We start from the raw sequence: 16409 nt of genomic DNA on the forward strand, positions 1-16409 counted from the left end.
GCTCCACGCGGCGTATGCGTAATGCTACACCCAAAAGTCGGCTAAAAACATCTGCCTTTTCCCCCTTTGGCAGTGCGATGTGTCAAAAGACAGAACAAGAACCGCAGGTGCGGTATTCCCTGCTTTCTGGCTTTTTGTATTTGTATGTTTTTTGTTCAGTGGGTGGGGGATTGGGGACGGAGTGGGCGGCTCAAGCGCTTTTGCATACTGTAACTGTACGAGTAACAACATGCACACGGGGCAAACATTTTTGTAAACACAGTTTACAGTGCGGTTAACAAATATTCATGGCGCACATGGCGTATGAGTGTTGCCCTCGTGGCACTTGATAAAACGCGAACACTTTGGTCCACGGGGAGGCGGTTCGTGGTGGAAAACAGCAAAAAGCCAGCAGAAAGTTGATGGAGGTGAGTTGTGGGTGGTGACCGGGTAATGGGACAAACAAAATATAAAGGAACGCCTGAAACACTTCATTATACTTTCTAATTTCCCTTTTATCGTTGCTGGCATGCATCTTTTTACGACATTTATGTTGGGTGATTGAGTTCAAAAATCTCCTAGTCATTTTTGTAAATCTCTTCGTAAACAGTAGTTCTAAAACTAATATCTATAACTAATATAAAAATCTTTCGTTTTTGTGAAATATGCTGTGTATAGTAAAAACTGATCACACACTCATATAAGATCGCCATGCAGTACAATAATATAGCTTTAACATACAAAAGGTAATCAAATTATTATCACACATTCATATAAAATAAAAGGTAATCCCAGGAAAAGCATTGTACCTGGAAATAAAATTACCTTGACCGAAAAATCCACCACTATCCCCGAGGCCAGTTCCTTACAGTCACTGCAGTGTCGACCAAAATTAATTGCTCATGTGTGAATGTTCTGAAATTACTGAGAATCGTTAAACTTGCTTAAGCCGGGTAATGAGATATCATTCCGATGTCATAAGCTGGACTCTTCCTGGCCGGATATAAGCCGCCAAACAGAAAGGGCCGGGCTGAAATGCTTAAGCACGAGTGGAGCTTAACGCATTTTTACAACATATACACACAGTCAGTTGCTCTCATACACACACAGAAAACGAAGGGCAGGACATTCAGGCAGACAGTGAAAAATATGACACCCTATTTCCGTTTCCCGTACGCTGACAATAATGGCAGACAATATGGCGCAGCTTACGCTCAAAAGTGATTGCCACACCAGCCGACAGCTAACCAAAGTTTCGTTGAATGTAAAAACAAAAAAGCCGCTCTCGCACACACACAGAGGCAGAAAAGCTGGCAAAAGATTATATGTCTGGGATTTTTGGGGTAATTTAAGCGGCTTTTTGCCAGGAACCAAAAAGAAAATCCCGAAAAAAATTATGTGTGTGTGTGTGTATGTAAAGGCGCTGCCTAACCCTGTGCAAGTTTTAAATTAATTTTCATTAAATGTGGCGCACACGAAATTGTTTTAAAGTGATTATGGCCGTGGAAAATTATGCTCCTAATAGAGGAGAGCAGAAGGGGATGAAAACGGGCGCCTAAAAGCAGGCCACGGCTGTTGACAATGATGGCGCATTTAACGGTATTAGGCAGGATGTCGCTGTGTGTGTCTGTGTGTGCGCTTGTGTCCTGAAAACAGGGGATAACCGAAAGAGAGAGAGAGGGATACGGAGAGATATAGAGAATATAGAGTGTCCCTGGCTTACCCAATCAATATGAATTGCATTATTGTCATCCCTTTTTTAATAAATATCTTTTTAATTATGCATAAATTATAATTAACTACTCGGGTCGGCCACTACTGCCAGATCGTCGGCAGTCGAATGACAGTCACTGCATAATAAATGCCTGGCGCACATAATTAGTGTTAATTATTGAATTAATGCACTCGCCATTGTAATTTCATATCCACGAGATGCACTCGCCCCCATCCACGCCCTTTATCGCTGCTATGCCCGGCATATTTCAGCTTACTTTTTAAATTACCCGTTATTATATATAACGCATTTTCCATGCAACATATTGTTTTAATTATGCCTTTAAGTGATTTACATTGATATTTTGCGCTCAAGTGGATTTCACGAGAATGCGTAAAAAATATCAAAGACTAATGAGCAGCACTTCAGGCTGAATGGAAATGTGTTAAATGAATTGATTACTCACACAAGTACTTCAGTTGGCTTAATTATTGAGAGAGCAGAAATTAAATAAAACCATTTTATTGTGAGCACAAATAAGGAATGAGTAACATTTGTCGTTTTCACTTATTTGACTTTTAGCTAAGCACATGGACTGTCATCTAAAATAATGATGTTTGTTTGGCTTTCTTTATGCAGTCATTAAAATATCATTTATTTGATAAATATTGTGCTGCAAAAGTCCTAAGCCTCTTAAGCATTCTGTTTTCAACATATATGAATAAAATGCTTGATATATATATTATTTCCTTTTAAATTACACTTTTAAGCCTAACTAAATTATTTCTAGCAGAAATTAGCTTCGGGCATAGTTGAAATTAAGTAATCCAATTGAGAACTGCCTTCCACTTATTAATCTGATGAACTATCGATTTTAAAATCGACAATACCCATACGAGCACGAGCCCTTCAATATTCCCGATTATTCAGCCAGAATGCCAATTCCAATTTATTTCCTTCGAAATCACCTGCAGAAGAAATGTAATAACCCCGACCATTAGAAGACAAACAAGTTCCTGAGCACCGCAATTGCCTGCGAATATCTGTCTTTGTCTGGGCGTGTTTGTGTTGACGCTGTCGCCCTCGCACCCGCACAGCCACATACCCGGGCAACCTTTCAACTTTATTTATTAAAAGTGCTTATTACTTTAACACTTGAGCGCGATTTAACACGATTTGCTCAAGTATTTTCGTACGACAACGAGGACACATTCCGGCGTTCTCCTGCACCAAAGAGCAAGCGAGTGTCAAGGTATGTCTCTGTCTGGGCCAACTGTCTGACTGTCTCCACTGCCTGTCTCTGCTCGAGTGTCCTGTGCTGGGTCCTCGTCCTTCCCCATCCTTGGGATCCTTGAGTATTTAGCTTACCTACCGAACACCGAGAGCAGTTTCATCTTTTTCATGTGCAGCGAGCAGCTCAGCCAAGAAAGCAGCTCCATCATTTTACTCTTTTCGCACTCGCACACTGAGAGAAACTAATAGAAGAATTAAAAAACACAAATTATTGCATTGTATGTAGGTATCCAATATTTTTTTTAAGTAAGCTAAATAACTAAAGTTACAATACATTTTTGTGTGTTTTCAAAATAGTTAGTATAAGTGATCACAATAAAATACTACGTGAATTATAATGATACTAAGCATTAATTTCGTAAGGAAAATGATAAATGTTGTGATAGAAAAATATAAGGTAAACATGTAATAAGAGTATTGAATTATTTATCTCTAATAAAAGAATTTGTCATTTTCAGGAAAGAGGCAATTACCTTATGGTTTAACAATTGAATTATTATTACCATGCAAATAAAATGATTTATAACTTCTTCGGTATTATACTAATACAAATAAGGATACTAATTAACATGGGTTTCCTTTAAGTCAAAAGTAGTTAAAAGTACCAGTTATTAAATTTCCTTTTTTTTCACCAGCCTGCACCCTCTGTTATTTTCATTTTAATCACTTATCACGTACTAGTTTTTTCTCTGTAACCCGGCAGTTGTCCTTGGATGCTGTGTGAGCTGGTCCTTGCCTGCTCTTCAACGCCTGACTGTTGGCTGTAGATCGACTTGACTGCCTTTAGCTTCAGCTCCAGCGACCGCCCCTTTCCCACTGCCACGCCCCATTCCTGGCCTGCTATCATTGCCAGCACTTTGCTGGGGTTTTCCCCGGGTTTTTCCGGGGTACAGGGGCTCTGGGGCCTGCCCCTAATATTGCCCTTGACTGTTGTCAACATGTTCAGCGTATTTGTTGTTCGAGTTGTTCGGTGTTCGTTGTTGCTGTTGACTTTAAGTGTGTTGATTTCATACAATTAACTTTTTGTCTGTTTGTTTTGTGCGACTTCTGCTGGCGTTCGGTCTAATTTCCTGCTCCGTTTTCTGGGGGGCTGCCGGGAAAGTACTGACATCGTTTGACAGCCACGTGAGCTTTAACAAGCTGGGGCCAAAATGGCAGATCTGAATCCGACCGCAACGTGGCTTATACGCAACGCGGATTGTTTTTTCCTTTATTTATACTTTTTGTTTTGTGGCGCTGCAGTGCAGGCAACCTGAAAAAATTTAATATTTATTTTTATGTTTTTGATTTAATTTTCCTCTTTTCAACATTATAGGAATGTGTGTGCGAGTGTGTGCGTGTGCGCGGCCACAGTTATATGAGGTTTTTGCGTTGTTGCTGCTTTGGGGATTTATGAAAAATTTAGTTTTTCTTGTTATTTTTACTGCTTTGAGGTGATTTTTATTTTTATTCTCATCGCGGGACGCGCGTTAAGTTCCCGTTTTATACTTTTATTATTTCTCATTCACTTTTTACGATTCCGTGCGCGCGATTGCGAGTGACTGTGTAAAATGTCATTTGTTTTAATTTGCCAGCCGTACGTGAAGGGTATTATTTTAATTTATAATACACCTTTCAGTTATTACATTAAAGTGCTTGAAAATCTGCGCGCCAAGGTTATATACTGAAATTAGCATTTTGACCAGGCCCACAAATCTTTGCTAATTTATAGCACTTGCTTTATATATTTCGGCCATAAAAAGCAGATATATAAACTTGACGCTCGGTGATTAATGCGTCATAATTAGAATCTCTGGCCGGGTACATGCATAATTCCACGTGGCAACCCTATAAATCATGCCCCAGTGAATGTGTGTGCCGTAATCTAGCCACCAAATTCGGTGTCTGTCTGTCAGAGACACTTAACTTTCGTGCTGGCAGGTTCATCGGCAAAGTGTCAGCACACAGATATCCTCATACGCCCCGTTTCCCAATACCAACCTGCTCGCAAAATAAATGCGTTATGCGTGCGCTTAAGTGCTCATTAATTTGGAATGTCAAACTATGTTGACTAACACAAACGTTCCACGTTTAATCGCTTTGAAGAGGACCTCGTTGCGGTCCTGATGAGTTCCTGGCATGCTCTATTCCGCATCCCTGTCAAATTGATTTAGAAGAGCCCCATAAAAGCAGCCCGGTCAACATTCAGGCCGACACACACACAACCACACCCGAAAATGGAGGCAGACATCAGGTGGAGGATTTCACGTACCAAGTCATTTTCAATGGAGATATTTGCGAACGCCGCTGATGCTCAAACGCAGAGAAAACAAGACCAGGTAACTATTTTTGTTTTTAAACTAAGAAATAAATTATTGTTAAACTGCTGAACTAATTTAGTTACCTAGTTTGGAAGAATTTTGTAAAGTTATCTATTGGATAATTACTGCTGCTTTGTAAATGGTGGTAGGTCTAAGCCGTTTAGCTTCTCCGTTTGCAGGGGAAATCATTAAAATGAAAATGAAGAATTTTCTGAAATTTTTCCAAGTGCTTTGCATTCTGATTCCATCCATTGTTGCCTCGTGATCTTCCGACTGGAGTCGGAAAAAATCCGGTTGGCCTAAAAGAGATGCGGGCTGACTGGCCAAAATGCAACTGGAGGCTGCCGACGTGCCTTCCTTGCGGTCAGTTGTTGCACGTTGCAGGGTCAGAAGTCATTCAGCCTCTATTAGGCTGCTAATTGAAATACCAGTACGAGGACTGGGGCGTCCAGACCGGTCCAAAGGTTAAATCATGTCAAAGAGCTCGAGTTTCGATTGGAAAGGCAAGGCAAGAGATACGGAAAGTATAAACTAATTAAGAGTTGCAAGCTCGGCAAAGGTAATTGAAAGTTAATTAATTAAATAGTGCAGAGATTTGAGACTCCAATTGATTTGCATTTTTCAAGAGTTCATTTAGTAGAGTTAATCGGCAGTGCACTTTCAGTACAATACGGCAGTTGGTTTGTAGATAAAGATCTTGTCGATAAACCTTCTTGAAGTATAAAAAACAGCTATAACTTTTCCTAGTTCTTTGCATGCTTTTAAAACTAAAGTAGTTCAAACTAGCTTACATTTTTTGGAGAGCTATGAAAGCGGAATTGCCATGCTCATGCAAATTCTTAAGAAAAAGTCAACCTTTTTACTCATACCACCCGGTTTAGAAGACTTCTTGTCATCCGAGTAATTATCTCACGTTTATGAGTCAAACATTTGGCTTCGCTGTTTTATTTTTTCGCATCTGTTTACGTGCTATGCAGTTGGGAACCCGTCATTAGGAATTAAGCAAAAGTCAGTGGCGGAAGCCAAGTACTTGTCAAGTGATGATGATGATGCCGGAGTTCTTTGCAAGGCCAAAAGTTTTTAGAGTATGCGGGTTATTCCACAAACTCCACGATCCCGTTGACTCCATTCAACTTTGGTTCGCTTCGCTATGCTTTTTTTTTTTGTATTCATTCTTCCTGCCGGTGGTGCTGTTGGTACTGCTACTGCTGCTGCATCCTTAAATATTTTCCCTTTAATTAAAATTTCAACAAGCCAGACTGCCGAGCGAAAGAGACGGGACACGGCAGAGTGAAAGAGAGGGTGGATAGCACAGACATGCCCGCATAAATTAACTTTTGCGTAGGTGTATGGAGTTACCCGGGTCTTTGGAATACGAAATACGGAGCGTGGTAAGCTGGGCGTAAGTGCCTTATCTTAATGCCCCGCCATATCTGGGGCCTAATGCATATAATAGGCCATGCCTGCTATTTAAAGTCTAACAACCCTTTTTATATGCAAATTGTTGCGCCACACGTACACGCCCCAACGCCTACCGCCGCCTCTTTTTAATTTTTTTTCCTTTTTTTCCCACTTTTTTAGCACCCCCCTCTCGGTTGACTTTACCATCCATCCCAGGGCAACTTGACATTTTTTTAGATACTCCACCGTGTGCCCTCCTGTACCCCTTTTTAATTTCCCTCATTTAAACATTTTGTGAAAAGTCATATATATACGAGCGCACACTCATACGGATCGGGTGGCTTGAGTTCTTCTTTTGGTGGGCGGTGTGCGTGAATTCCGTTTCCAACTTTTTACACGACTTCAGGTCTTTTGGGCGTGTGGATGTGTGTGAAAAACGTTAAAATAATTTGCAATTTAAATAGTTTTAATTAACTTTCACTAATTTGCTGTCGCTCAACTTGCACAAGTTGGCAAACTAATTTTAAAGTGATTTATTATTTAAACAGCTTGATGATTGGCAGCGCCCCCCATCGGTGAAAAAAAGAGCCAGTCTGCCAACGGCCTAATTAGCTAAAGGTGCGGAGGTCACCCCTTTTTGTCTGTGTGGTGGCCTGTTTAAAATTGTAAAATTGATGCAATTAAGCTTTGACATTTTGGCTGAAAAGGGAGCTGCATGAGTGGCTATCAGTTTATTGGCCACATCCAATTGAGCATCAATAAAGTTCATATACAAACAAAACCGTTTGTGCCTATGTAATTATTTGGCATTCATCGTATGTCCACAAAAACGTCGAGAGGCATCCGCCATTTCCATAGATAAAGGCGTGATTGTAGTTCCTGGCCAGGTAAAGTCCAAACAAGAGCATCAACAGAATGACCACCAAAAGGCACACAGTGGCCACCTCTTCGCAACCATATCCTTTAAAGAAACTGTTGAATATTTTAGAAACATCGCATACCATTGAATTTCTATTGTAATTTCTCTCAATTACATACCGTTGTCGTTTGGTTTCACAACGCAAGCTTGGCTTTATAAGACTCAATTGTTGGGAAGTTTTGACCCTCTGAACCGCCTGGAGAGCTCCATTGCCCACTTTTTGGCGGTACTTGGTAAAGATCTCAGTTACACTTTCCCTGGTCTGTCTAAGAATCCCTTTAATAGGTATTTGTGTCTTGGGTGTGCTGCAGTCACTTGGCGTGGATTCATTCATTTCGTTCCGTACAGTTTTACAAAATGCGAATACGTCAAATGTGTGACAAGTAATTCAAACAATTGAAGTCCTAAGAAAGTGTAAAAATATGATTTATTTACCTAATAATCAGAACGCTCTGTTCGAGTTAGTTGTAAATGGTATGGTTGCATACTTATACCATGAATGCTTTTAATTGCACTTAAATTCCTAAGTAATTTATGATTATCTATTCAGATCGCTGCCTGGACATCTTAAGCCAGTCGAATTCTGAGTCGAATTAATAACATTATGCAAATTTTAAAACATCCCATAAATCAACGCATTGAATTCGCCATAAAATAAATGCGCGCCCAAAAGGCAAATAATGGCAGAGTCATTAGATAAATTTATTTCGAATTCCACACACAAACAGGGGCAAATTGAAAAAAGACAGCGGCAGCAACAACATAGCCATCAGCAAAAAACAGATAAGGGGGAAATCGATAACAACGGGCAAATTGAAACCGAAAATTTACAGTAATCAGCATAATATAGAAAACCGCCATTAAAATCATTATGTACCAAGTTTAATGCCTATTTATGGCTGATTTCAATTTAAGTAGCAAACCCCCGCCGCCGCCGCCCACCGACTGCCGCAAACAAATAGAAATACACACTGGAATACCGAAAACCTGCTGGCGTTAATTTCCAATAAAAAGCCGCTCTGCAAAAAGTAATTAACAACAAATTACGAAACCGTAGCAAACAACAACGTTCCCGAACAACCGCCGCAACCAACACACTTAAAGCTAATTAAATTTTACGCTGATTCCCCCTCCTCTATGAAAATCTCCCTCACCATCAACACACGATCCATAACTGATTGTTGGCAATAACGACGACCGCAGAGAACCGAGAGCCACAACATCTGGCATGGGTAGAGCCAAAAATAATGCCATATATATACATATATATTAAATAAAAATGATCAAAAAGTTTTGGCATTCATTTGAAGGAAGGCTCATTCGGTCGGTCGGTCAGTGAAATCAAATAAATTAAGCGCTGACCAGCAGCCAAACACAATTTGAAGCCACCTAATTGATTTGCCAATAAAGTTAAAAAAAAGGATTCGCCACATGAAAGGCGAGGCGCCTTCATAGCCTGTAATTTGTAACCGGCCAACTGCAAGAGCCAAAGTAATTGACGCCCAACACACACACGCACACACAGACACAAGCTCACACGAACCCATATATATGTACATTAATTACCACAAAGTAAAGGAAAGCGAAAGGTGGAAGGACTATGGTCCAATGCCAACAGGACTATGACGACACCGACGGCTGGCCAAAAACCATTTGGGCGCAGCGATGCGAATCTAATGTCCAACCGCCAGTAGAAATGTCATTCGTGTGCAATTGCCGCTGCCCGCTGTAATTTTCTTTTTGCAATTCTTCTCGTTTGAAGAAAGCACATCTTGGTGAAATGGGGAGTATCTTTCTGGTGAAATGCGTAGATAAAGAATTACTTTTTATGATAACTCTAGGAATTTCACTTACAAAACAGGTAAGTTCTAATCATAAACTATTATCTGATAATTTATTATCTCGACTTAAGTGAAACAATTTCATTTGTACTTTCTTATTTAAAATATTTATATTTAAATCTTATATTTTGCTAGTGCATCCTGAACAAATAAAAAGTGCACCGAAGATTATAAAATTAATTTGTCGACAAATAAACTTAAGCTTTTTTCACTTCAATTTCGTACTTTGATCTCGGATATTGAGACTTGATAAGAGCCCAAAGTCGCCTAAAAAAGTGATGTAGCAGTGTGGAGCAATAGCCAATGGTGCAGTGCATCCACGACCACGAAGTGGACCATCCAGCCGTGTGAATGTGAGTGTTCCGCTAGAGCCGCGCAGCGGGAATTGCAATCATATTAAAAGCAGAGCCTCAGTGCGAAACATTTGATGCCAAAACAGCGCGAGCATGTGGCCAGCAGAATGCGGCATGAGGCATGCGGCATGTGGCACGGCGTGTGGCGCGAACGTAGGGAATGGGAATGGCTATGTCTGCGATCCTCCGACCTAAACTAATCATGGCTACCCATCAACTGCGCGGTGGCAAAAGCGAGAAAAAAAGCAGCACCAGAAACCGTAACACTTTGGCCAGCCATTTGCATTTCCCCAGGAAAATGGAGGAGCATTGTGGCCAAACTGGCTCACAGCGAATGCTGCCAAATGCTAATTTCCTGGCTGAAAACTTTTTGGTCATTTGCTTTATTAACGAGAAAAGATGTAGAAAGAGGAAAGCCAAGCTTTAACCCATTCAAGACGGGGTTTTATCAATACTAAATAATTACAGTTTTTAAAGTGAAATTTGAATTTGTTATGCATTTAAAATGATTTTGTAAAAAATTAAAAATAAAAATTTTTTAATAAAATTGTAATTTTATTATAATAATAATTCAACATATTATAAAGAAACACGAAACAAAAAGTCTGAAATCTTTGCATAGAATATAATCTCTGACTTGAGACAACTACTAGACTTAAGATATATGTTTCTGGGGTTAAGCAAATGTCTAGGTTTGAATTAAATTTCTAAGATGCAGGATGTGGCGCTAAGTGCACACCCGCTTCCATTCGAGCTTTGCATAACTCATTAATGGCGAAAGTTTCTGGTGCTGACACTATCTGAGATGGAGATAAAGCCCCCCGGCTGGCCACAAAAGACAGGACCCCGAATTGCGAGTGGGAACGGAAAGAGTTGGAGACGTCTCGACTGGCACAAGGGTCAAGTGGGGCATTTATCAGGCCAGGGATTGCACAATATGGGCGCATAAGGCATGGCCATCTGCATCATCATTATCCTTGCGATCACATGCTGCATGTACGCAACAAAAATTAATTGTGCCCACATTCAACAGGAAACGAGACCGAAACGGATCCAAACCCTTGCCGCAAATGAGAAACTTGGACAATCGCATTCACACATTCTCGGCCAGAGACAATTGAAACTTTTTGCTCGAGGATGAGTACGAGTTCCAGAGTGAGATTGGGAATGGGAATGGGTGCGAGTACGGCTACGACTATGACTACGACTACAATTCTGGTCGCATTCACAATTGAGGACATGAGCTTTTCTTCTTGGCCGGCCAGCTTGACATGCGTTGGCAGGACCTCCGTTCCCACTTTTCAACTTCTCCATTCTTATGTGCCAAAGCATGTGTTTGAGCACTGAAAAATGTGAGCAACTTGGGCAATGCAATTAGTATTCTGTTAAGCAATTTATTTTTAGAAGCATTTTACTAAGTTCATTGAAAATTATGATGAAGAATTCGGTTTTTGTATGAAATTGGTTATGATAATACTTTGTATAAAAATCTTAAGTAACTCCGATTTTTTCACACATAACAAAACTCCTATGTAACTATTTATTTATTTTATTTGCTTAATCTGTCGAACGCTTTTTGCTGCAGTGCATGTGCGTTCACATAAGTTGGCCAAGCTGTTGGGCTGCTTGTGGTCGGTTTGCCTTCCAGCCATATACCCATCCATTCATTCAGTTTGACATGGCAGCTGCCTGGTCAGCCATCCGACTCCCTTCTATATAGCACCTCCCTCAGCTCGATTCCTTTCCTTTCCTTGCCATGCCATTCAAAGAACTCTTGTTATGCTCGCCCTGCTTGCGGTTTTGTCCATGGCCAAATGCAACAGCGTCTATGGGAACGCGGCGGTGGGTGGGGGTTTGTTGTGCAGCTGAGTGGCAAGACAAAGCTTGAGCCGCAATCGCAGACCCCCTACACGGTGGAAAAATATCATGAGCATTGGTAATCAATCAATCAATTACTTTTCCTTGTTTCTAGTTTAAGTCTAAGTGCACATTCTTAAATGTATAAATGGTACAGTCGTCGTTGACCAGTTAAACAATAGTCTTATTTAATATTTTTATACTAATTACTTTAATTGTTATAATATATTCTAAATTAGCTTAAGCAAAAAAATATAAATGTACTCCAATTTCATTAATATGCTCTTTTCGTCTGTATAGCCAATGACCAAGTCTTGTAGCCGTAGTAGTTGCCGGAGTCGCAATCGGAGTCAGTTGAGTGCCTTTGTTGCGGTTTATTCAGTTGTATATGTGGCTCGGCTTGGCCGAAAGTCCTTACCGTGGCTCGTTGGTTGGCTTATAGCTCTTGGCCTGCTCCTGGGCCCTCTGATGCACTGTTGCCGTCGCCTCATCGGGGCTGTCGCATTCTTCAATGTCTCCTTTTAGTAGCGTCATGGGCTTCATACTTTGTATTGAAAAGTTTTCGCGCGCGACTGACAGCAGCTGAATGGGAAGTCTGCCTTTCTTTCCGCACATATATAGATACATTCCACGTCTTGGGAAACTTTGGCTTGCAACGGATATCCCAATGCGCCACTTGATTCAACTTCAAGTGCTGTATAATCGCAATTAAATCAGTACTTCCAATTGAATAAGTACTTGAATATGTAATCGATTGCCTGCTCAAAATAATAATTACTACCATTATATCAAGATATAAATATCTGATTTTAAGTTTTAAACGTTTGGAATATCTTTTTCAAATTTGGTTTGTTGGGTAAACTATTACTTTCGCCGTCCACTGCAGTCAATGTGTTTCTTTCCCTCTTTTTGGCTTCAATGTGTATATGTGTCTGTGTGTGTGTTCATTGTCCTCGTTGCCATTGTTTAATGGTCACATTAAAAATGCCTCATTGTTGGCTCTGTTGTCGTTGTCAACTTCTGACCGCGCTCTTTGCACAATATTTTCCACTGCATTTCGCCAGCCCGCCACCCAATGCAATGTTCGCCACCCCGGCCATTTTGCCATTTTCCTGCAATTTTCTTTTTCTTTCGGCCACGGCGCAGAAAAGTATGCAATACAAAATGCATGCCGGCGGCATTGGACTTTTTAGTGGCTTGCATTGCACTTTCTGTTTACTCGTACTCTGCATCGGTGTGTGCATGTGCGGGAGTGGGTGTGTGTGTGTGTGCATGAGTGGGTGTGTGTGTGTGTGCATGAGTGGGTGTTTGCACGTGAGTACATTAGCTGGAAATTTAAGGTGGGCACGTGTGTGTGCATGCTGCTGCACAGTGGGCATTTACAGCAAACAAAACATCCTTTGTGGCCATCGACTTTTCGTGGATTCTGCCGCCGCTGCCGCAGCACCAGAGTCCTTCATGTGAGCACAATGCCGAACGGCAACAAGGTGCTGCAGCCTGCACTTTTCCACCAACCGCACCTCGGCCCACCCGCTCTCTGGGGCATTGAAAGAGCTCATTATGGCAGGTACCTTTTCACCTAGTGATGCTGGAATCTAATCCAAAACGAGGGCAAGATGTCTACAAAAAAGCTACTAAAACGTTCAATGACTGAAAAATATTCAACCCATTAGTATTTATTCATAAAATTCTATCATTACAGAAACCAAATATATAAAATTTAACTAAGAAAATTGCAAAAGAATCTTTGTATAGCTAAGAAAAATTTAAAAAAGTGTATATTTTTTAAGTTTCAAAAATTGCCGCCTCTCTAGATAGCTAATTTAAAATGGATACCAATATATTTAAATAATGTCTGAAATACCATTTGAAGTTATTAAAAGTTCCGTTTTACTTATAAGACATTATTTTCCATATATTATCTTCCTTGTATTACTTTCTGTGGAACTTTCAATTAAGAGTATTTACGTAATTTGGCTTGATAATATCTAGTAGAAGCTGATATATATATGGTACTTATTTCAGAGTAAGATTTTACCACAAACGTCCGATTTGCCAGCACAGTCCCTAAGCACTCTCATGCACTTTGATTGGTGGCCGAAAGTGGGAGGCACAAAGGAGTCGTATTGGCAACAGAAAGGAAGCTTATTTGAGTTGTTAACTGATGTGGGCGTGCCACTGTTGGCTCCTCTAATAGTTCGTTGTTTGCCAGCTTGGGTCTGTTGGGCAAAATTAGATAATTGAAAATGAAACTGGATAGAATGATGCTTCAGATCGAAGCTACGTAAGTCAGCTTAAAAGTTTACCTCTGCGGGGCATGAGAAAATTACTTTGAAATTGGCAATGGGAAAAAATTCCCATTTAGCGGAGCGGAGATAATCCGCAGCTACTTTCAGCTGATGATTCAATTGTGTGGCAATTCACAAAGCTGCCGAAATAATTAAACAGAAATATGGCTGAAAATCCATAAATCACGCAGCCAGCCGGAAATGGCATTAAAATAATACATTAACTTCACCAAAACGTTGCGTCGCCCACACAAAAATGTGATTAATTTAAAGGAATGCGAGGGCGTACGGCGAAGGAAACTCACAAAGTTATTAACGGAGAGTCCTCGCCCCCAACCAATACAATTTACGAGTAATAGCATTGTAATAAAAACAAATTTCCACAAACGTTTGGCCTAATTGTACGATAGAAAAAATGAAAGCATTACCCCAGCCAATCTCAACCAACAACCAATAGGATTTTTTTCTGCGGCTTAGTGGGAGTGGACTATTCGCGGGGACTGTTGCTCGTGCGACCAGCGTGACACAGAAAATTTCACAGCACTGCCAAAAGCAGCGAAAATAACCCACAAATTGTTTTGGCCAAGTAGTTGCATGTGAGTGGCGCATAACCAGCCCCCTCGAGGACCCCCTCTATCGAGGGGTATAGCACCTTCTCTATGAGGAAGGTGCTGCTGCTGGAGCCGTGAGGTTGACGTTGACGTTGCTGACTAAGGCGACGACAAAACACACGAACATAAACCCCAAGCACACACAACGACGACAATATAAACACGATAAGCAAAAAACTGCGACTTCCCCTCGGGGAACGTGCCCCAAGTCAGAATTTGAAAGCGAAGTGGTGGGGTTAATGGCGGTGCTTGGTCAGGGGAAGCCAGGTACTGTGGTGCAGTGTTGGAATTTCGAAAATATAAATATAAAGTTTCAATTACGTACCATTAATCCAGCTGGTATATCCAGTCAAGCGATTATAAAAGTTAATCGTAGAGAAAATTGTTTTTTATGCCTAGGAAATAGCTATAAAGCATTATTGCTTAAATAACAACTAAGGTATATGCTTACTTTTAGTGGTTTTAAATTTATTAAATATATTTTATTTATATATGTAAAATCATAACAAATGTTGGTCAACGCTCTTGATTGTATACAAACCAGGGCTAAGATAATTTGTAATATTTTCTGGAAAGTGTTTATGGCTTTCCTTTAACCATCTTTTAAGCCAAATATGTATAATATTTAGAAAATATCCATCCAGCTTATTAAAGTCAAAAACACCTGACCACAGTGCGATAAAGCCTTTGAGCCACAGGGGGTAAAAGGACCTGCTTTAGCTAAAGCTACGGTGTCGTGGTAAGCATTTCCCTGGCCTGCAGCTCTCACCTGGAAATCAGTTTAAAGGCCGAAGCTCCGCCGCGGGCAAAGACACAATCCCACAATCAATCGGTCAAAGCCAGGAATCTACTGGATCCCATGCGAACATAATAATTGGAGAGGATAAGGAATCTCCTGACGACGCCACTGGTCGACAGGTAATAGTGCAATGAGAAAGGTGAAAAAGCCAAACGGCCAAGAGAACACAGCAAATGGCCCCCTGGATTTTCCTTTGCACTGGTATGAGTGCATGTCTGTGTGAGTGTGTGTGTATTTGTGTGTGAGTGCTTGCGGTTTTCCTAAGCAGGGCACAATTAGTGGTGGAGCAGCGGGCGGGAAGCGGTGGGCAGTTAGCCCCATAAGTCAGTCACTCACACAGGCGAACGTGTAATTCGATTCGCGATTCGAGGAAAGGCGGTAGAAAGAGAAAGGCACTCTCTAAGAAAATTGGCTGCGTCGCCAAGGAAATTTAGAGTGGACAAAAGGCAGCAGTAGCAGCAGAAGGAAAAGCTGCGGGAAAACCAGCAGAACAGCGAGCAGGCAGCGCCGCTCGAAACACACTTCAAAAACACTTTGACCGGCAAAGTTGCCACACGGAATTTCTTCTTGTGCATCGGTAAATGCCAGAAAGTAAGCAAAACTTTCGTACTTTTGTTTTGGCCAACTTTCTTGCCAGCGCGAGAGATGTTTTAATAAACTCGCCTTCGAGTTCATTAAATTTGATTCAAGTAAATGGGTTTGTGCCATCCGATAAGTGAGTGTTTTTCCCGTTTTCCCCCGAAAAACCGATCCAAAAGTGGAGACAATTGCGGCTGATTGATAGGCAATTAGTGGAAGTGGATGCTGCTGATGTTGCAAGTGGAGAGGCACCACTGTTTGTGCATAAATAACCCAAAGCAACAACCGCCGGCCCAAGTGTCATTAACCTAATTGCCGCAAAAGAAGCCACCGCGCCACTTTTACCCCAACCGAAAAAATATACGGCCATAAATACGAGGACCAAAAGGAAGAAGCAACGTGCAACGTGTTGCAATAAAAACAAATTTGCATAAAACAGGTAAATCCAAACCCAAGCCCGCCGCCACCCCACAAA

At 41.0% G+C, this 16409-nt stretch overlaps 2 protein-coding genes across 2 annotated transcripts in view; one reads left to right on the forward strand and one right to left on the reverse strand.

Moving 5' to 3' along the window:
* Positions 1–7380: 7380 nt before the first annotated feature.
* Positions 7381–8020, reverse strand: LOC6738078. Its single transcript, XM_002084856.4, has 2 exons — positions 7726–8020; positions 7381–7659 (listed from the first exon to the last, which is right to left on the reverse strand). Exons 1-2 carry the CDS (start codon positions 7938–7940, stop codon positions 7479–7481), a joined length of 396 nt encoding a protein of 131 aa, XP_002084892.2. The 5' UTR covers positions 7941–8020; the 3' UTR covers positions 7381–7478.
* A 7821-nt stretch (positions 8021–15841) lies between these two features.
* Positions 15842–16409, forward strand: part of LOC6738081 (echinoderm microtubule-associated protein-like CG42247) — a 41216-nt gene continuing 40648 nt past the window's right edge. Inside the window, exon 1 of the mRNA XM_016171497.3 lies at positions 15842–16373. The gene's annotated coding sequence lies outside the window, so the exon portion shown is untranslated. The remainder of the gene's footprint in view (positions 16374–16409) is intronic.

The sequence above is a fragment of the Drosophila simulans genome, chromosome 3L (genome assembly GCF_016746395.2).
Source record: "Drosophila simulans strain w501 chromosome 3L, Prin_Dsim_3.1, whole genome shotgun sequence".
NCBI lineage: Eukaryota > Metazoa > Arthropoda > Insecta > Diptera > Drosophilidae > Drosophila > Drosophila simulans.

Excerpts from the sequence above, each read along its gene's own strand:
- LOC6738078 (XM_002084856.4), bottom strand. The coding sequence starts at position 7,940 with ATGAATGAATCCACGCCAAGTGACTGCAGCACACCCAAGACACAAATA. Across the intron at positions 7,660-7,725 it reads TGTGAAACCAAACGACAACG|TTTCTTTAAAGGATATGGTT; the intron begins GTATGTAATTGA and ends AATATTCAACAG.